At 39.7% G+C, this 21,427-nt stretch overlaps 1 protein-coding gene across 1 annotated transcript in view; it reads right to left on the bottom strand.

The window, feature by feature from the left end:
* Nucleotides 1-1,673: 1,673 nt before the first annotated feature.
* The window catches only part of LOC124147630, a 28,851-nt gene continuing 9,097 nt past the window's right edge, over nt 1,674-21,427 (bottom strand). The window contains exons 8-19 of the mRNA XM_046518308.2: nt 21,087-21,268; nt 20,625-20,776; nt 12,290-12,586; nt 8,282-8,501; nt 7,664-7,767; nt 7,314-7,468; nt 5,665-5,833; nt 5,050-5,268; nt 4,087-4,313; nt 3,182-3,363; nt 2,218-2,369; nt 1,674-2,006 (exon numbers count right to left, since the gene is read on the bottom strand). Of these exons, the coding sequence (XP_046374264.2) occupies nt 1,904-2,006; nt 2,218-2,369; nt 3,182-3,363; nt 4,087-4,313; nt 5,050-5,268; nt 5,665-5,833; nt 7,314-7,468; nt 7,664-7,767; nt 8,282-8,501; nt 12,290-12,586; nt 20,625-20,776; nt 21,087-21,268 (2,162 nt within the window). The 3' untranslated portion in view covers nt 1,674-1,903. The remainder of the gene's footprint in view (nt 2,007-2,217; nt 2,370-3,181; nt 3,364-4,086; nt 4,314-5,049; nt 5,269-5,664; nt 5,834-7,313; nt 7,469-7,663; nt 7,768-8,281; nt 8,502-12,289; nt 12,587-20,624; nt 20,777-21,086; nt 21,269-21,427) is intronic.

Raw genomic sequence — 21,427 nt, 5'->3', positions numbered from 1 at the left:
ATGCTGCAGTAGTTATATTAACTGAATTATTTGGACTTTGTTGCTCACAAGTTGGTTATGACAGCTACAATTTTGCTCAGAGCACAGATAATAAACCACCATGGTTTGATGAAGAATATAATAATCGCAAGGCTGAAGAGTACAAATGTCTTTATAAGTTAAGGAAATTTAAGTGTGAAATGAGCATCAATGATAATATATTGGCCAAATCAAACTTTAAACATTGGGGTAAGCACAAAAAGAGTTTATATGACAGTAAAACAGCTGATGATATAAAAGATGCCGCCTCCCAGAGTAACTGTAAACAGTTTAGAAATCATTAAAACGCCTTCTCTTTAGTGATAAAGGCAAATCATCTATTACCCCAGAAGGGTGGTATTCCTGATTTAAGAATTTGCTAAACACGGATCAACGAACTGATCATTTACTGTTTGATCAATCCGTTATAGATTTTATTGAAAGCCATTCATGTCATGATTGTAACGAATTGCCATTTACTGACGAATCTGATATCTGGTCGTATTACTGAGAAAGAAATCCAGGATACTATTGCGGACTTAGAGTTGGGAAAAGCACCAGGAAAGGACGGTATGCCGCCTGTACTCTTAAAACTTTCTAGTCTTGTTATTTAACAAAGTTCTTGATAGCGGAGTGTTTCCTGAGGTATGGAATCTAGGGATGATAATACCATTATACAAAGTGGAGTTAAAATGTATCCTTAAAACTACAGAGGCATTTCTCTTTTGAACAACTTAGGGACGGTTTTTACGTCTGTTCTAAAAAAACGCCTTAGAATCTGGAAAAGAGGTAAATGAGCTTATTTCAGAATTCCAAGCAGATTTCCGTTCTCAATATTCTACCATTGATCATATATTTACGTTGCATGCATTATGTTCCAAATATCTCTTTAAGCCAAAAGGTAGATTATATTGTGCATTCATTTTTTTCAGAAAGGCGTTTGATTATGTTGACAGGAGAAAATGCTATTTTTACTTCTACAAAAAGGATATCATGGTAAAATTACAATTTGTTAAAAAGAAGTATGCATGCATCTGTAAAAGCGGGTGTAACGATTGGTTGCTTTAAAACTTCTTCTTTTTAACACCTCTAGTGGGTAAGACAAGGATGCGTTTTGAGCCCTGTCTTATTAATGTTTTTATCAATGAGCTTGTGTTGGAAATATATGCAGCTTGCGATCATGGAATATTTGTCAGATCTGATGTTACTCTTATTTGCCGAGGACATTGTATTTTTCTCGTATACTGTTTGGGGCTTGCAGAGACATCTAGATGTTTTACATACATATTCCTTGAAACGGGGACTGTGTGTAAATCTTTATAAATCAAGTGTTATTGTATGTAGAAATGGAGGGATAATAACCAAGTATGAAGCATGGACACTGGATAATGTTAAGATAAAAACGGTAACGATTATGCCCGTGTGTGCGAGCTAGATTATGCTCGAGTGTGTATATGTTAAGTGCGAATGTGAGAGCACTCATAAGACTTTGGGGAACTCTGCTGGGCATTGTCAACCATTCGTGAGGAAAGGTTCTGGTATATGGGGTTTCCTCTTTGTTTCCTTAGAAAAAGGTCATATTGCTTTTATTATCATAACTAATGACATACATGTATATACGTCAAATGCACGAAAACACGAAAACGAGTCAACTATCTGATAAAAGAACAGTATATTTCAGGAAGGTTTTTCACACAAAACGCAATAACAGTGTCAGCGGTCACGCCACTGAAATACCCATCACTTTTGTTTCATGATCATCGGATATATCACGCATCAGTCGGCAACTGTAACGCCGCATTCTCGTTACCAGTCTTCGATCCTGTCCTTTGCTACACGGTAAGGGGTGAAGTGTCAAGCAGTCACTCTTATCTGTCTTTTCAGATTAGAACTTTTGGTCGTATGTCTTCTTAAACTCATTAGCTTGTTTATCATCCGACTTGATATCTTCAAGCGTGTCCAGATTGTATTCTCTCCTGTTGTTGGTCCTTAAACAGACGATGAGTACATTCATAAATTTAATGGATTGTCATGATTATAAAACGTTAATGTAAAGAAAACATGTGTTATCATTTGGATATAATTGTGATCCTTGTAAAGCGATTTGTGACTTCTGTAAGGTGTATTATTGAATAGAGTCTCAACTTAACAGAAACGTCTTTTCAAAATAATCCTCAAGATGATATTCATATCACATACCTTCCAAATGCTTTGGCGTCTTCGATTGTTTCGGGAAGTTTTCGGTCGAGGGTTTCCGGAAGTGCAAGTGAGAGCAGTCCCGCACCCACACTCACAGCTCCGAACACAATAAGAGGAAGAGCTGTTTTAAGGTTGCCTCCAACAAGTAAGCCCTGTTAAAAATGGAAACAAGTTCTTTGTTAACAAATGTCATATATTCTACCAAATACGTAAGTAGTAATTATAGAACAGATCATCACCCAGACTAGCTTACATTACACACCTGCACACGGATTGAGTTGCTTCATGAAAACAAGAAATATATGGCGGCCTAATAGTGTACAATTAACGTAGAGTCATATCAATGCTTAAAGTTGCAGTGGTACCAAGAGTGGCCCGGCCATAGATGTATACTTTGGTGCTACTCCACACACGACCCGTGAACATCCGGGGTAAATAGGTCTTCAGCAACCCATATTTGCTGTAAAGGGCGAATATGCTTGTCGTAAGAGGCGACTAATGGGATCGGGTGGTCAGGCTCGCTGACTTGGTTGATGCATCTCATCGATCTCAATTACGTGGATCGATGCTCATGATGTCAATCAATGGATTGTCTGGTCCAGACTCGATTATTTACAGACCGCCGTCATATATCAGGAATATTGCTGAGTGCGACGTTAAACAACAAACAAACAAACAAACAAAACTCCACACAGCAGCTATTTCCACTGCGACCTTAGGAAGAAAATTACAATGATAGTACACATGTAAGCACATAATACCAAATATATAATGATTTCGTTTTTTCGTCATGAAAAATGCGCATTTTATCATTCCTTCGTCACTTGTGATCTCGCCTGTGCCACGGTTCCAATAACATTCGAAAGGGTATTGGTTGTTCACGCCATATAATTTTATATAAAGTTAATGAGGCTACACTGTACCTTCATGTCAATTTAATGAAGATTGCTATATGTGTACGTACTATATCAGCAACGAAAGGGGAGATAATTCCCCCTACACGTGCAAATACGGAGCTAGAACCCATTCCAGAGTTTCTGACAATAGTTGGAAACAGTTCGGCAGAAAATACGTATATGATGGCAAAGGCTCCAGAAGCACCAAGTTTCCCAATCATTGACAGTGCTGTGGTAATCCAGGTGTGGGCTGAAACAACCAATTAAAAGTTGCACAATCTTAAATATTTGTATTCCCCCGTGGCTTTCTGTTTTGGTAAAGAAGATATTAGTCTAAGGAATCGGTATGCCACAAACTGTTCATATGTATCAACGAAATAATGATAAACGATACCCAATCAAAATATACGATAATGTTTCTGAAGTTTTCGGTTTGATGAATATCATGTATTGGAGTCATTAAGTCTTTGTGAAAACTTTGGTATGTTTTTTTTATGATTTTATAGCACTATACCCTTTTTTTAAATTCTCATTCATTCAAGGAGAATATATGACAAGCGTCTCTCTGAGCAATGAAACATCTTGTCTTTTGTGGAAATAAAAGCGGTCAAAAAAATTCCATAATTGTAATAAAAGATAAATAAATAATAAATAAATGTGTTTATGAATCACGCTATGAAAGTATTAAGTATTAAAAGGTAAGCGTATCCTGCCCACCTGTGACAAACACATGCAAATGTAAGTCATTTTTTTCCCTTGTAGACATGTGCTTGTTTCCACACAAACACACTACTTGGTCTTAAATGTCAAATTTATCCAGTTCAATCCCCAAACCATGATGTCATATTCATATATCATATACTTTCTTGGTGTAATTTTGATGACCAAAATGCAATAAAGAACAATGCTGCTACATGTACTTTCATGTTTAAAAAAACACCTGTGCTTTACTCGAAACGTTATAAAATCTTACAGCTGTTGCCATACATTACAGGAAACATGGTCGCCAGACACGCGATACCACCCAGCATCATGCTCCCACAATGCAGTTTCTTTCTTCCAGCACGATCGAGGAGGAAAATACATAGTACGTAGGCCAATGTTTCCACGATGTTAGCAATCGTGAAATTGAGGTAGATGTCTCCGCTGAGGTTTTGTACGTTCAGGCCAAGACCGTAGTACACCATGCTGACCACAAACCTACAACACACCATGCAAGTAATTGAGATGGGCCTGATATTTCACATACATCACGACAAAAATTGTTTGATAGGCATTACTTAGATGTTGACGGATGACGAAGCAGACACAATTTACGAATAACAACAACCGTTCTCAGCCTTAGGCAAGACCGTTGCTTGGCAACGGATGTAAGTTGTTATCCATAAAAAGTGCCTACTTTGTCATCACGACAGGAACGGGAAGCAGGCCTTTGACAGTTACCACTTCGTAATAAGTACGGGCCCCGTTGCACAAAGCGATCTCAGAAATACGATTATCGTAAGTCTGTGTTAAAGTATTGGAGTTACGAAAGTCTTAGCGCTCAGATTGCTTTTTGGAACGGGGCCCTAAGCCAACGGGACCAACCTCACAGCGACATTTGGCCCTGGGTCACCTGTGCCACCACGTGTCCGCGTGCGACAATTATTATGTTTTTACATCATGGAACAAGAACGTGATGAATATTGTAAATTACTAAATGTGATGATTGCTCCTTTATGACACAGGGCGTGTTTATAAACGACGTATAACGTGTTTCAGTGAATCACTTATAAGAATTTCCAGGGCCCCGTTCCACAAAGCGATCGTTGCGCTACGACTGTCGTAAGTTTATGTTCAAGTATGGAGTTACGATCATCTTAGCGCTTTGTGAAACAGGGCTCTGGAAGACATTGCTGATGAGATGAAGGGTTCCTGTCAGTGATGTCCCGTTTACCAATTGAAGAAGATGATGAGACTTCTTATGAGGAGAACTGGCGTTGTGAACATTTCCCACACCCTGACTTTGGGCTGGTTCTGCAGGTCCACTGTTGATTTGTCGAATAGTTTGGGAGGAAGGTCAACGCCGTTCACTTCTGCCGCCTTCCGGATAATCTGTTCAGCTTCAGCGTCCCTCCCACGTGACAGCAGCCATCTTGGAGATTCGGGAATAAACCTGCGGAATAGACACACAGTCAGTCAAGTGACAGATTGTAACCACAAAATCCTTACTAGCTGGTTTTAAGAAAATAAAAACCGACAAAACTATTTCCATAATTATAAGAAATCTCTTCTAAAAGCAGTCCAGCATTGATTCTATATCCTGAGCATGTGTGTATGAATCCATATCAACTAGTGATGATACGAGCTATCATTGCCAACTGAGGACTGTTTCTGGGGTCGTAACTAGCATACACGTTTTTGATATAATTATGTTCTTTAAGACGAGAACAGTACATGAAGTGGGATGGCAGATTTCAGTCAAGGCCGAATTCGCCTTTTTATGATATAAGCAGAGTAGGGCAGTGCCTTATCAATATCACAAAAATAGCATTATATACAATGTACCTACCACCACATGAAGAGCAATAGCACAGATGGCACAGAGAGAACCAGCTGAAGGTGTTGCCAGTTCCGAATACCATAAGCCACAGCTCCCAGAATGAACAGACCGAGGCACCAGAACAGTTCGATGACAATTCCAGCAATTACTCTTTTCGAGGGCCCGACAAGCTCCACCCCTTCAAAGGGAAATAACCGAAATAATACGACCAGTTAAGGCCACTGGGGTCGGACGTTAACTGGCAAATATAACTGGATAATAATTATGTATCTGGAACTAAAACGATAAAAACAGCTTAATGTAATCAATACAACTGCTATATATAACAATATAATAACTCGAAATTGAGAGCAGTTACAATAAGAAAAATATACTCTTTCAACTAAACATGTGTTTATGAAAGGCAATATTGAAAGAAGAAATGTCGTCAATACATGCATGCATCAATCATTGTAACACAACTCGAGTTAACTACACATGCTACACAACTTACATGAATGAATAATACACACATACCCTCTGTTATTTCTGTATTTCATCATTGAGTATGTCATATTGGCTCTTTTTGTAAGCCTAATCTATTTTAATTGGAGTTCTAAACTGATTTTGCATTCTAAAAGGTCTTAAATTTCTTTTTTAACTATTCGACTGGAAGCCATGATGCAAAGTAAAGTGGATATCCTAAAAAGGATACGAAAGTAAAGAATTCGGAAACATTTTCAATACACACTGAAGCCAAGTACAGTCAGCAATAGGGTATATAAAATTGTATTTCACACACACTTTTCCTGATAACTGCCATGCCGGCGATTTTGAATTGTTCACAGTGGAAACGTCATTTGATAGAATATGTTATTAACAGCATTTAAACATTGAAAATAATATTTTCTGAAGAGGAGAGTTCGGTATGAATTTGCTATTGTGGTGGCGAATTGGAATTATTCACAGGGAAACCTCTACTTTGTTGTAGGCAGGGACACGAAGAACATGTTGTGTCAACATATTTAGTTGTCACTTGGTCAATAAACAAAAGGGACATGACCCTTCCATATCCACAATAAACGATCGTGTATTGTAATATTCCGATTCCGATTCAAGTTCATTGCCGACGAATGGTCGGACAACAGATAGGGGCCACTGACGTGTTAGATGACAATGACAGAGAACTAAGATGGACGCTACACGTCAAGTAGATACAACCGAGACAGTAGTCAGGAAAAATGGGAGAGTATGGGTGAACACAAAGGGACGTCACTGAAGGAGTGAATGTGTTAAATCGATAAATTAAATATACCTAAATGATACTAATTATGTCTCTATGACACACAGGCCACACAAAGCAAATGGAGATCTGATATTGCGTCTGCTGGAACTCATACTGACTATTTCATGAGAATGTGTTTATGAATCACTATCAAATAGTGATGATACCAGGTTAAGCGAAAAGGTTAGCGTATCTTACGTACACGTCACAAACACATGCAAAGACAAGTCAATGTAACTAATGTTTTGCATTAACAACCCAATCACTCATATCACAATTTATGATGATGATGTAGCTATCCATTGAATAATCTATCATTCATTCATCTATTCTATCACCAGTGGCACTCGTCACAAACACTCGAATATTGCTCGACATAAAGGCTAAATCTTACCGATAACAAAGGCTGACATGAAGAGGCCGGCATTGGCAGCACCGTTGATGAACCTGAGTGCTATGAAACCCTCAATGTTGGGGGCGAAGGCTAACCCGATACCAGATGCACTGTGGAAAAGTGCGCTCAGAAAGAATGTCTTCTTTCGGCCGATCCTGAATGTGAATGCAATTTCAATATTCATATTGTGTAGGAACCCTTTCAATACTTCTCCAAATGTAATTTTTCTAGCATCTGCTTTAAACATTTGGAAGTGGGCGTGTCTTAAGTGTACGTATTTTATGACCGTATATAAACGTGGACACTACAGGTTTTTTCAATTGATATTGTATAAGTTAAGAGATGCTCACAAATCTGATAGAAATCCCAGGAAGAAAGCTCCACACAGGCTTCCTGCGAAATTGATTGAGTTGGATGTGGCTCGCCACCCTTTGTCACTGCACACAATGTTGAACTGTTTGAAATGATGAAACAAAATCAGCAAGGAAAATTCTTATTCTGTATATTTATATTGTTGAATGTGTGTTAAGTTTGCACGACGGATTTACAGTGTTGTGGGTGGTGCAGTGGTCTGGAGCGCATTAATTCGCTCTGAAAAGTTCCGTCCCTTTTTCGTTGTCAGGATTCGGTGTTTGTAGGATCTATATGTGCCATGTTTTCCTTCAACACCACATTTAACTGACACGATGCAATGCAAATGGCATACTGATAAAGCAGCCTTAGTTCCACAGTTGGTACGTATTGAGGATTAAATTTGGAATATAGAAATAATGGTAAGAATAGACAGAGGGCGATATTGGTCCAACCTCCATAATACACAACGGAACATATTGTCTTCATCTTTTTTATTCTAGCGAATAGTAAATATTTACAGTCTCTCCTTGTGACGTCATTATATAATTTAGAAACAATTGGGCGATAAAATGTCTTGAAATAACAGGCAGTTTCGAAATTTTATAAGCACTTACTTCTGCCAGAGCTGTGGACGTGAAAGTGGTTTCGTCGTACACCCAGGTTGTACACTGTCGTGTCTCGTTGCCCGCTGTCAAGTTAGAGTACACGTTGCATTTTGATAGCATCGTTACGCCATCGTCATCACGTTCCCAGGGAACAGAACCGTTGATGATGACGTCATGAGCCGAGCCTTGACTCTTGTAAGAATCATTAGCTAGGCCTGGAGCTGCACACCTGAAAAGGTCACGCATATCCGGATGAATAAATATACAACGTCAACGCGAGAGAATGATCAGTCTCGAGTATCCCCCGAAACAGCGTAAAAGGCATATATACTCACCTGCAAAAGAAACGCGAATATCATATATGTTGGTTAATATATGAAGACTTACTCATACTCAAGAGATATTGGACTGATTTGATGCACAAACAAACATCCTGGTATGTTGTGGGAATGTGGGTATGTGACGTCATAGATCCATGACTCGAGATGCACCAATGCATGGAAAGTTTGGAAATTACGTGCAGCATATCGTGATGAGAATAAAGTCACTCTGTGGTAACACTGATTATGAGTTTTGTCATTAATTGGTTCACATTGGAAACATCTCTTCTTAACGTACATACTTCTCTATACGTTTTATAGTTAGCGTTTCTTTTAGCGATGAGTATAGTGGTGAAAACTATATGAATGGATCACTGAAATTCAGTGATGATACCAGGTGTTCGTGAAAAGGATGAGCATGACCTGCCCTACCGCTAGCACCCTCCACACCATAAAGAACGTACAGATAATGTTTCGAAAGTTCAGAACCCCGTTTGCAGCATCAAAGACCTCTTGTCCACAGGGGGCGGTCGGGTAGCCTAAAGGTTAAAGCGTTCGCTCGTCACGCCGAAGACCAGGGTTCGATTCCCGACATGGGTACAATGTGTGAAGCCCATTTCTGGTGTTCCCCGCTGTGATATTGCTGGAATATAGCTAAAAGCGGCGTAAAACCATACTCACTCACTCACTCACATGTTCTATACACATTGTTCAGTATTTTTGGCATGGACAGGCCATAGTGATTTTAAGAACAAACTACAAGTAAATATTAGATTGGTATCAGCTGGCAGTAACAAGCTTTACCTAATTCGAAGTGACAAGAATTGTCTAAATCTCTAATCTGCAAAAACTATCCAGTCGCTCTTGACCTGCCATTGAGGGCGGTCAGTCATGATTGTAGTCCGTTGACAATCGTACCGTAACGTGAAGACGTCGTACAACGTCAGAGACAGGTCGATCCGCGGTGAGCAAGTCTATTGCTCTCTCACGCTCGATGTGTGTCGAACCAGACTTAGGTACGACTTGGAAAAGTAAACAACATGTCACCCGGTTGCCTATATACTCTCCGTAAAAAGAAACTCATGTGTGTTTTTCAGGAAATTTTATCCTTGACATCTAGAAGGCTTCAAAAGCGATACGTGGGAAATGACATTGTGTGTGTTTCGAAGATTTCAAAGTGAAATAAAATTCATGAAACGTTAGCGGAGACGTATTTCCATGCGCCAGTCTCGTGTTGTGTTGGGAGTGAGTGAGTTGGGTTCAACGCCACATTTAACTGAACCCCAGTCATATCACTGCGTGTCAGTTTAATATGGAAGGAAAGCCTGAAGTAATGCAGGTCTGAGACGTTTACCACTTTGGTGACACCCAAGAGCACGGGTATGGTAGTGACAAACCTTGAAACATAATCGGGGCGAACCGGGATTCGAACCCACAATCATAGATTTCTGGCGTGCCCAAGGGAAGCAAATCTGAACAGCCAATTGCGGCACCCTAGACGACTGGGCCACCCCTGCCCTTGTGTTGGGAGAAGCAGAGCCTTGCAGGCGCATGGGGCTTTGAAGAGTTTGGACAACGTGTTGACATAAGATCTCGTCACGATAGCGCACAACTGTTAAGTTGCCATGGATATTAACAAGAACTGTTATTCGCCCATAAGTGATGACTCCTCACATCAAAACACTTCCTCCATCGAAGCTGTCGACTTCTTGTACGCAACATCCGGTGTGACGCTCATTCCGTCACCGATACACACGGATCCGCCTATCTCTCCTTCTGAAACAAGATTCGTCACTGAACCAAACGCTACACCAATGTTTGGCCTTCTTCCTCGGATTCCGGCAGATACTGGGGATGGCGTCAACCAGGATGAGGTGTTGTAGTGGACGTTGTTAGTGAGCGTCCTGTTTTAGAAGTAAAGGACCCGGATGTAGCGGTCCTGGGCTGCTGTGATGCGGGATCTCTCTGATCTTGGACGATCTCTTGTGGTGCCATGTTTCTGATATCGTGCCGAAGTCTAGTAATTGAGCCTTGCCACTGAAACTTCTGATACAACTTGAAGTCTACCAAAAGCGTTATTTCTCGCACTATTATTGAATTATTGCCGAGGAGTTTTGAAATTCAATTTGTTAACTGAATGATTTCAGAAAACGAACTAAAATTTTCCATGACTTGCACGTATAAACATCTTTTTGGTTTCCTTAGAAAACGATTCACGCAAATGTCAAAATATAGTAACTCTATTAAAGACTATTAACATATGACACTTTATAAGTAAAACAGAATATACAGAGTTTCAGTGCAGTGCAGCATGGATCACTTTCCATCCACGAAATCTACTTTTGAAACTAGTGCGTTTCTTGTCTTGGATAGTATATGTAGGTTTGAAACAATGCTACGGGCTTCAAAGGGGTCAGTCAAACATGGTATATAAGGGCGATAGAGGTGAAGTGGTACTAGTGGCCACATGCTTGACGCTGATATTTACCTGACACACATGGCGGACAATAAACGCACTTTCATTGCTGCATTGCGGTGGCTTGGGGATAGCGATGTGTGCAAGAAAGATGTGAATGTAAGATATTTATCATTGTTTTTGGTCAATATTGACTCTTCCATGCACATCGAATAGGGTACCTTTGAGCGTCAGAGCGATTGAGTTAAAGTTTAAGTTAGTGATGAGAACAAGTTGATATGTTCACAAGTGAGTCGTGAATGCAAAGTCAGATTTAAAAACAAATTTAATCAAACATATTTGAGCAAAATAATATCATTTATACAGTTTAAAACTCGGGTTATTACATTATCTTTACGGTGCTTTAACCTCCTGGACAGAGCCTTCAATATTGTCATTTGGGAAAAGCATCACACCAAATTTAAAAACAAGCAATTAATTATTCACATACATATTTAAAATTTATTATTCAGACCAATTTCGTTCAAGTAATTTAAGACGTCAGATGATGCCACTACACATGCAGGAGGTCAGGGGTAGGGTCCAGTTACAGTGTTACAGTGTCCACCTCCGTTAAAGTGACCGCGTTGCACAAGTAATTTAAGACGTCAGAGTATGCCACAACACACGCAGGAGGTCAGGGGTAGGGTAATTGCATGTTGTACAGTGTCCACCTCCGTTAAAGTGACCTGGTTGCACAACATCAATGTTTTTAAGCAACATTTCCAGTGATTGTTGATTGAAACAAAATTAAAATGTGACTTGTCTAGTTGTATTTATTAACATCTGCAATATATGAATTTTCACCAGATATTTCTGTTTTCTAAGATATATAATGATTGCATTTCAAGCTGTTTATTTGGCCTCACTGCAAACCCAACGTATATTGAAAACTTCTGTTTTTACTTCATATATATGTTTATATACACTTACATCATAAGGTGAACATGTTTTCATTAAAACCAAACCACAATTTCCGCGCCTGTTGTCAACGTGCTCGTATGATGAAACACAGTTTACTTATAATGTTTCATAAGCTGGCAATTATGTGTAAAGTAGGAATAGTGTAGCAGACAGACAGACAGACAGACAGACAGACAGACATACACACATATACCTAATTAGAAAAAAATAAACCCTGTGTAAATAATATATTTCTAATTCTTGTAATGAACCTTAACAATAATCTCATAATAAATCTCATACAGTGTTTACAATAAATTGTATTATAAAACAACTTACCTGAAATCCGGAACGGCCAGGTAAAACACAGGTAGAAGCGTCTGAAAGGCGATGGAAATTGCAGATAAACACACCAGCAGGTACAAGCGTTTTTGATAGGAGCCAAACTCCCCTAAATGTTCTAAGATGTTGTCAAACTTCATCGTCAACGTCTGGGAGCAACTGTGCAGCGGTCCACTCAATCCTGAAGTAAAAGCGTGGAAGGTTTCGTCCTCTTGTGGTGAAGGGCATTCTTCCAAAAGCCCAGTTAAGTATGCGTGCCTGGGACCGATGTAACCTAATATGCTTGCCAAGGACCTGTTCAAATAGCGATCGTATAAATGTATGTATGAACATTAAACACTGATACTGGTCGACAGTATTGACACAGGTATAGTTGCAATGTTACATAGGCAAAGCAAAGTTGAGATGGTATGTAAGAATTGGATACTTTAAAAGCGACAAAACCCTTTCCATATTCAACGGAAATCTCGGTTGTACGATTTCGACTATATCATAAGCATGTGTTTATGAATCACTATCAAATAGTGATGATACCAGGTGTTCGCGAAAAGGTGAGCATATCTTGCGTACCCGTCACAAACACATGCAAAGACAAGTCAATGTAACTAATGTTTTGCATTAACAACCCAATCACTCATATCACAATTTATGATGATGATGTAGCTATCCATTGAATAATCTATCTATTCATGTAAGACATTTAAGTCAATCGTCGTTGCCGTGGAGACGTACTCAATAAATACAAGCGACAAAACACTGCGCATAATCTTGAAAGGGAATACGTCAACGCCAGACAATAACCAGTCTCGATTATCCGTTGAATCATATTCCACTGGGCAATTATGTGAATGGATCACTGAAATCAGTGATGACACCAGGTGTTCGCGAAAAGGGTAAGAATGCCCTGCTCTACAGGTAGCACCCGCCACTCGCGCAATTTGCATAAAGAAAGTGAGGGTATGTTGATTGCCTAACGCCACACCCGGTTCCTCTTCACTATTCCTCAAGTGGCTCTTGCCCCGGTACAGGTTTACGAATGAAAATGTATATATACTCTCCAAATACGTAGGGGATCATGAAATGTTAATATGACAATACGACTGCGGCCTTGACCAGACAATCATCCATTGATGGACGAGACAACCCAGTGGCACGATATCGCGTTAACTGATTTGTTTGCACGTCACTATTTGGTAATGTCAAAATAGGGATTTAGAAATATGGAAATGGCCTCCACATGTCTACCATGAAACGTTTTTACGTTTTATACGTAATATAAAATAAAAATAAAATTGGTTTTACACGGGAGCGAGTTTAGTATTTTATTTATTACTTGCCATTTATAACGTTTTTAGAATTATATTGTTTAGTGTGAATAGGCTGACACCTACACGATCAACGGCATAATCTAGTTGAGTTTAACACAATAATACTTCAAACACGTCAAAAGTTGAAACGTATGGATTTAATACCATACAACGGCCCACCTTTAGAATTCAGGCGTCCGTTCCACAAAATTATCGTAGCGTTAAGGTTATCACAACTCACATACTTTAATTTAGACCAACGACTGTTGTTGCGCTACAGTACGATCGCCTTGTGGAACGGGGACTTGCCCCTCAAAGTTTACAACACGTCACAATACCCGATGACGTAATTTGTGGAATTTTGTTGCAAGATCCTTCGGCGAAACAATGCCATGTGACGTCAGCCTAGCAACAAGGTTGCTGGGGTCATCGAGTGTGCATAAGCTCCCCTCAGTGATCTATCATATCCACACGCAATGTCGTTGAATAAGCCAAGGGATGTTGAGAGCTTTCAATATTTGTTCTAGAAACGTGTTCCGAGAGTACATAAGCACGCGTTTTGGTATTACACAGTGTGTAATACGAGTACAGCTGTATGTTTATTCAACGGGTGATCTCTTCACGGGCAAGTAATAAAGCTATACTAAGGCCTTGCATGATCAAGCAACTTTTGAGCAGGAGTCGTATGGCGCTCTTTGTAATCCTCTAAGAACGAGCATGCTCCATTGTACTTAGAGATATTGTACCTCAATACTGCTCGGTATGAAGGAAAGTTGATTATTGGAAAGTTGAACTAATCCCTTTTGTTATACGATCTTGTGGGTAGTTTTTGTCACTCTGAATGAAACATGCCTCCGAAGTTTTGGTTGGCTGTTAGTACATTTTCAACCAAAATGCTTACTCAACTAAATGCAAATAAAAGCGAACCCTTTCCATATTCATAAGAAATCTCGATTCGATGGTACGATTCCGACTATATCATGAACACGTGTTTATGAATCACTATCAAATACAGATGATACCAGATGTTAGAGGAAAGGTGAGTGTATCTTCACACACACGCAAAGGCAAGTCAATTGTTCACCCGAAAACATATGGTACAAATCACAATAGGGAATTGCATAGGACATCATTATTGTCACTGATGCGTCAAATTTGGAATTGGCCTCATATGTCTACCATAAAACGTTTTGAAAGATTTACTGATGCCTTGAATGTTGTAACCTTGATCAAACATCGTATGGCGCTCTTTGAAATCTTGGTGTAAGGAGCATGAAATGTTGACACCCAAGGTTTGAGCTGCAAATATTGCTCGCCACACAGGGAAAGTTGACAATTGGCAAGAAATACCAGAAAGAATTGAAAACCCCAGCAGCACAATAGCGTGGTTGCGGTATTAAACCAATTCGGTTGGTGAGAGGAAGACCAGGTGCAGTATGCAGAAAGCTGAAGTCACGTGTAAGATTGAATACTCTTTCATCACCGTTCTAGATTGTTTACATGTTCATCCAACGCACATTTTATGAACCCAAGGAAACGGATACAAATGGGGTTCAATCCAAAAAGAATATGAAATGATGGTACTTGTTGTTACACTGTCTGGCGCTCTGCGTTAAGGGACTAAAACAAGGACTGGTCGGCTCGGAGTCAGTGTACCATGTCTGAGTGGGGTATTCATGTTAAACTACAGCATGGTATCTCACGGTTGACTGTGTACGTGTTATTCCCACTCTCCACAAGACTGTATGACAAGACTGTATGACTTCAACTTTCCAATAGTCAACTTTCCCTTCATGTCGAGCACTATTCCAACAGCTCCAGCCTTTGGTGTTTACATTTCGCAACTTTTGAGATACAATCGAGCATGCTCTTTCTACCAAGATGTCAAAGAGTGTCATACGACTCTTGCTCAGAAGTTGTTTGATCAAGGTTACAACATTCAAGGCCTCAGTAAAGCTTTCAATAGGTTTCATGGTAGACATGTGGAGCATATTTCCAAATTTGACGCATCAGTGAAAATAATTATGCAATTCTCCCAAAAAAAAATACCACATGTTCCCATGGTTTTTTTTTTAGATGAACAATTGGCCTTGCATGTGTTTGTGACGGTGCCACCTTTGGGGCACGATACGCTTACCTTTTCGCGAACACCTGGTATCATAACTATGCTCATGATATGGTCGGAATTGTACAATCGACTCTGCTTTATGCAGAGATTTCTATTGGATATGGAAAGGGTTTTGTCGCTTTATTCCAATGTGTTGCAAACTCAGGTACCTTTGCTTCGTTGGCTTCTTTTCCCAATGAAGTCGCCTCGTATTGTTGTGAGGGCTTCTGACATTAATTTACTTGGTATGATAACACAAAGTAACTGTGTCACTATTGCAACAACAAAAAAACATCTGACATCGCTATCCATTATAAGTATAGCTTCTGACGCTTCGTAACTGTGTAGGCATTGCTGCGAGGTTTATTTTAATGTCAGGTAAATGTAAATTCATCCTCAAGCTAACGTGGTACTGAGTGAGAGTTGCGTCACTTTGGTTCAGCATGATTTTATTATCCCACATTTTGCTTATGATGCTTGACTTCTTAGCACGACTCAAGTACTCACGGATTTCACCAAAATGGTCCAAGAAATAAGATATACTTCACTTCGGTCTTTCCTCTCAATTTAACCTGACGTGCAGTGATATCACCAAAATACTGTTTTAGCGGCATAAAATACAACTCACTCACTACTTTGTACCACGACTGCGTATTTAGTTCTGACGCAAAGTGATTGTACAGTATTTATAACGAGCGTTCTGAGGAATTGTTTCTTTCAGTAAAATGATTCTGACGCTGAGTAGAAATGTGCCAAGTATTAAGACTCAATGCGCCATAGTCCGACTCACGTTCATGACGCGATGTAAGATAACTACGCTATAAATCGCAAAGAGCAATGAAGAACGAAGCGTGGTTTATTTCACGATAAAACATTGTTCTATCATAACGTCATTTCTGGAGATTCAAATATGTGCGTGAAACTTGATGACGTCAAATGTTGGACGACGTTGTTTTTTTAGATGGAAGAGTCCAGTAAGTTATTCCCCATAGATGTATCTGGGGTAGGCAAATAAACGCAGTGGCCAAATGATCGCATTCATAAGTGGGAAAGATATGACAAACTGTTTTCGGAGAAAAGGTTCAGATGATCGACGTGGGGATTGTGTGAATATGCGGGAAATGCCACACTTAGTTCACCTGTTCATAAAATGGACATGTCCGACATTGCCGAGGTCGGATTCTATTCAGGGAATCATCATTTTTTTAAAATTAAGGGAACCATTTTTAAAGCTTACGCATTTTATCAATATCCTTAAAGAGGCTGTACATAATGTTGATATGTCATATAATAAATAAACGACTCGAGGTCGTTGTTTATCGTACAATAAAATACTGCAGCGTTTATGGTACGATAAACAACTCCCACTCGTCGTTCATTTCGTAATTAACAGTTAGGTTATAGTACGTGCATTTCACAATGTCCGAAGTGGTACATCTTGACAGAAACCGAAGTCCCTTCGCAGGCACTAGGTACAGCCATTCTCATAGCTTACTGATTTGGTATTTAATGTATCATGCTGCCAGTTCCATATTTAAACAAACATGAAGCAAAATACATTTAATCTTGAGCCTAATAAACACGACTTGAAATAAGAATTTATATCCGGAGATTTGTTACGAAACATAACAAACAAAAGATCAAATGCTTGAATAGAAGTTTTTTATGCTTGATATCAATCCAATATTACAGCTTTATCAGAGCAGACAGTGTCTACTCGTGCCTGGGTCAGATCACGAGCTGATAGCAAGAACAAGTACAAACGTTTCCGGGATACACTGTCACACATTCGTCACACATAGTAAATTCAAAATGTCAAAGCCTGAGAACAACCAGTCTGTATAATCTGCCCAAACGGAATCCACGGGGCGGAAAAGGCAAAACCGTGATGACTATAATCTGAAAAGCAGTGGTGACATCAGGTGTTAGCGAGAAGGGAAAGCATGTCCGGCCATACCGGTAGCACACATATTTTTTATTTTAAAAAGTAAGTGTTCGTTTGTTTGTTGCCTGACGCCGCTCCCGATTCCTCTCCAATAATTCGCTCTGAATATAAGTATATATGTATAACGGCCCAGGTTGTAAGAATGAAAATGTTTAAAAAAAGGGAGGAGATAATAAAATATGCTTGAAAACGACTGCTAGAGATGGGAGAGTTTCGGAACCAAAACCTAACGCCCTAACACAACCGAAACATTGCGCGTGGAACATGCAATTCCTGCGTGCACGTTGGTAGGGGGTCATTCTTTATTTGGTCACTTCAGTGAAAGGTCGTCAAATCGCTCCCTGCCATTACTATTTCTGATTTTAATTATCCGCAGTAACACGTAAGTCCTCTACTCTTGCTTAAATTCAATGCAGTATTTGTGATCAGATTGGGAATGCGTCTTTTACAACGTGATGAACTCATTCTTCAAACTGACTGGTAGAACGAGAGGTAGCCAGTACGTGTATGTTCTGTGTGTCTCAGCCTGTGACTTGCGACGATGGAACAGGTTTCTGCAGACACAAACTGTTAATGATGGGGCCGCACAGGGCGCCCAAGGTCAACAACACAAGTCCAGGATCGATCAATCACCGTTTACACATCGACACATTCAAGCCAGACGCCGGGTGTTCAGAGAGTAATGTTTTCTGGTGAATCAAGATCCTCTCTGAACTTTCGTGATATGCGTGGACGTGTCTGGAGGCGTCCTAACCAGCGTCATGCGAACGTAAAGCTAAATGACATATTTGGTCTGTAATGATATGGATGGTAATGACTCTGACTGCCAAAACGCCACTGCATATTGTCCATGGAAGGGTCACTGGACAGTGCTACCGAGACAACGTACTGGTGCCAATAGTTTAGCCTTTTTAGCGCCATGCTGGTCAACCGTGTACAAACTGACGACATCAAAAACATCACCAAAATGCAATGACCATCCATTGAACACTTTTGGGAAATGATCGAGAGACGTGTACGCCGTCAAAGTCATCCCGCTCCGTGAGCCGAATTGGTCGATGTGCTGCATGAGGTGAGGACAAGACTCACTCAAAGTATTATTCTGAGATTGAAACCATGCCACGCTGTATAAACAAATGTTTGACCCTTCACGGGGGCATGATCCATTATTAATCAAGTCATCTCAAACGTTAATTTTTTTACTGGGGAACAGGTGGTTCATCGTCTAAGGTGCAGCAATTCATCTTGCAGAGTTGCGCCCCTTGGTCACTCCAGATACCTATGATTGTGGGTTCGAATTCCGGTTCGCCCCGATTAGGTTTCTAGGTTTGTCAGCACCATACCCGTGCTCGTGGGTATCACCAAAGTGGTAAACATCTTGGAATTGTCTGACTTTCCTCCGACATTAAGATTACACGCCAAGATATAACTGGAATACTGTTTGAAGTTACGTTAAACCAAATTCACTCATTCATCGTTTTAACAAAACAACCCTGTCGTCTTCCCTGTTTGTTTGCACCCCCAAACATGTTCTGTTGGTTGTCGTGTTACACCTTGTCCTTACTTTGCTGTATCCATACATCACCATCACTCGATACCTTATTGTATTTATGTAATATCTCCTCCGTTTTGAGAGTATATCTTCACATCTGCAATTCACTTGTACTGATAATGTGGTGGCACTGGCGGAATTTAAAACAGTAATTACATAAATCATGCTACGTAAGTGTAAGGATACATAGATATTGTTTTCCTGTGTTTTGGTTTGCACAAGCTCACGGCATTTGGCCAAAATGCAGTTAAACAATCAGACAAAATACTTGTCAATTAATCTAACTATTGTTATTGATGTACAAATCCATAGACTTCAGTTTGGCTGACTGGTCTAACTGGTCAAATTCGTATTCGTACATTTGTCATTAGCGGATTGTTCGGGATTTTACGAGTAAACTAGTCTTTTACTTTGGCTTGTACCTGACGGTTCGTGTATACCCTCACACATTGACCTGTATTGAGACATGAACAAATCATTGACAATACTCGTTGTCAGGGGTTCTTGCAATCTGATTGGCCACATCAAAGTTGTCCGTCTGCCAGTACGTACATCATGACGTCATAATGTTCGATTTGACGTCACTTGCTTGTCACCTAACAATTGACCCTGTTTGAAAACATAATTCAAAACAATGCATGGTAACGAAAGTGCTTCAGTCTGGTTACCCTACTACCACCGCGAAAGTGACGAGTATGACAGCATATCTTTACACTCGTCAGCCATCCAAAAGAATTGCATGACTGCAGTGCCGTACAAGCATTGTCAACTAAAATATTTATGCAAATGGAATTAGATCTTCACGTTTACGTCCATAGTAACATCATAAATAATTGAAAAGAAGACATAAGTAACCGTTTGTCTTATTGCAATCTGTTATCTTCAGATCTTGTTGAAGGCTGGGTTGTCATACTCCATTTTGGAGGGAGACTTTTCGACGTTGTGATCAAGTTCATAGGATTTGTTACTGCTTCTGAAATATTGTAACCGATATTAATAGTTTCATAGTTTGTAATGTTTAATGACATTGACTGATCTCAATTATCTATCATCAAGCGGTACAACTCTGAGGTCAAAATCAAAAGTAAAACAGTTACCGAGTATATATGTGTTTATTTAGCAGGGAAATACTTTATACATATATATTTATACTTTTTTACATTTCACATTTAAAGCAGCTTCACTGTGTTATTATATACTGCTTATATGTGAAATAGACCTGTTAAACAAATATGTGCTAACAGAGGAGCCCTTTGTACAATTTCGACTATATCATGAGCATTTAAATAAGCAATGGAACGTCCTGAACGTCATATCATGATAAGTATACAACGATGTGTCATACCATCTTTCTATCGTAAATAGGATGATTCAACATCCATTCGAGCAAAATATATCTCTAAGATGCTTCGGGAACTTACTTTCCGAAAACTTTGGCATCCTCGATAGTTTCCGGCAGTTTTCGATTCCGTGTTTCGGGTAGCCACAGTGAGAGTATCCCCGCCGTCACTGTCACAGCACCAAACACCAGAAGGGGGAGTGCGTTACCGAAGTCACCACCAACAAGAGTGCCCTGTAAATAAAAGCGACAAATCCATTCCATATTCCATAAACACAAACAATGTCTTTGAATGTATTTTCAACTTATTTTGATACCATGTGTAACATGTTTATCATTTTATTGGTTAAAGTTGACAAATTGAAATATATATCTAACAACCATTTCATTGTTATTCATGTGAGTGAGTGAGTGAGTGAGTGAGTATGGTTTTACGCCGCTCTTAGCACTATTACGGCAATATCACGGCGGTCAGTTTATTTGACCAGCGTGATGACATTTCCATCAAACGTATGACACATTACAATCGTACTACACGACTCACCAGATCAGCAATGTAAGGGGACACAATTCCTCCAATACGTCCAGAGAGGGAGCTGCCACCCATACCAGAGTTTCTCATTACAGTAGGGAATAGTTCCGCAGCAAATATGTAAATAACTGCGAAAGCAGCAGACGCTCCAAATTTACCAATCATTGACAGAGTAATTGTTACCCATTCCAGGTCTGTAAAGAAAATATACTGATGTACCATGACATATGAATTTGCAATTGTGAAAACTTGTCTGTAATGAGTGAGTGAGTTGGCTTTAACACGCTTTGAAAAGTATTCCAGATACACCACGGCGTGTCAGCTTAATGTAGACGATTACCACTTTGATGAAA

Source organism: Haliotis rufescens, unplaced genomic scaffold (genome assembly GCF_023055435.1).
Source record: "Haliotis rufescens isolate VD_foot unplaced genomic scaffold, xgHalRufe1.0.p SCAF_32, whole genome shotgun sequence".
In the NCBI taxonomy this organism is placed as follows: Eukaryota; Metazoa; Mollusca; class Gastropoda; order Lepetellida; family Haliotidae; genus Haliotis; species Haliotis rufescens.
The sequence above is the reverse complement of the archived record's forward strand: the minus strand, read 5'-3'. Positions and strand labels throughout refer to the sequence as shown.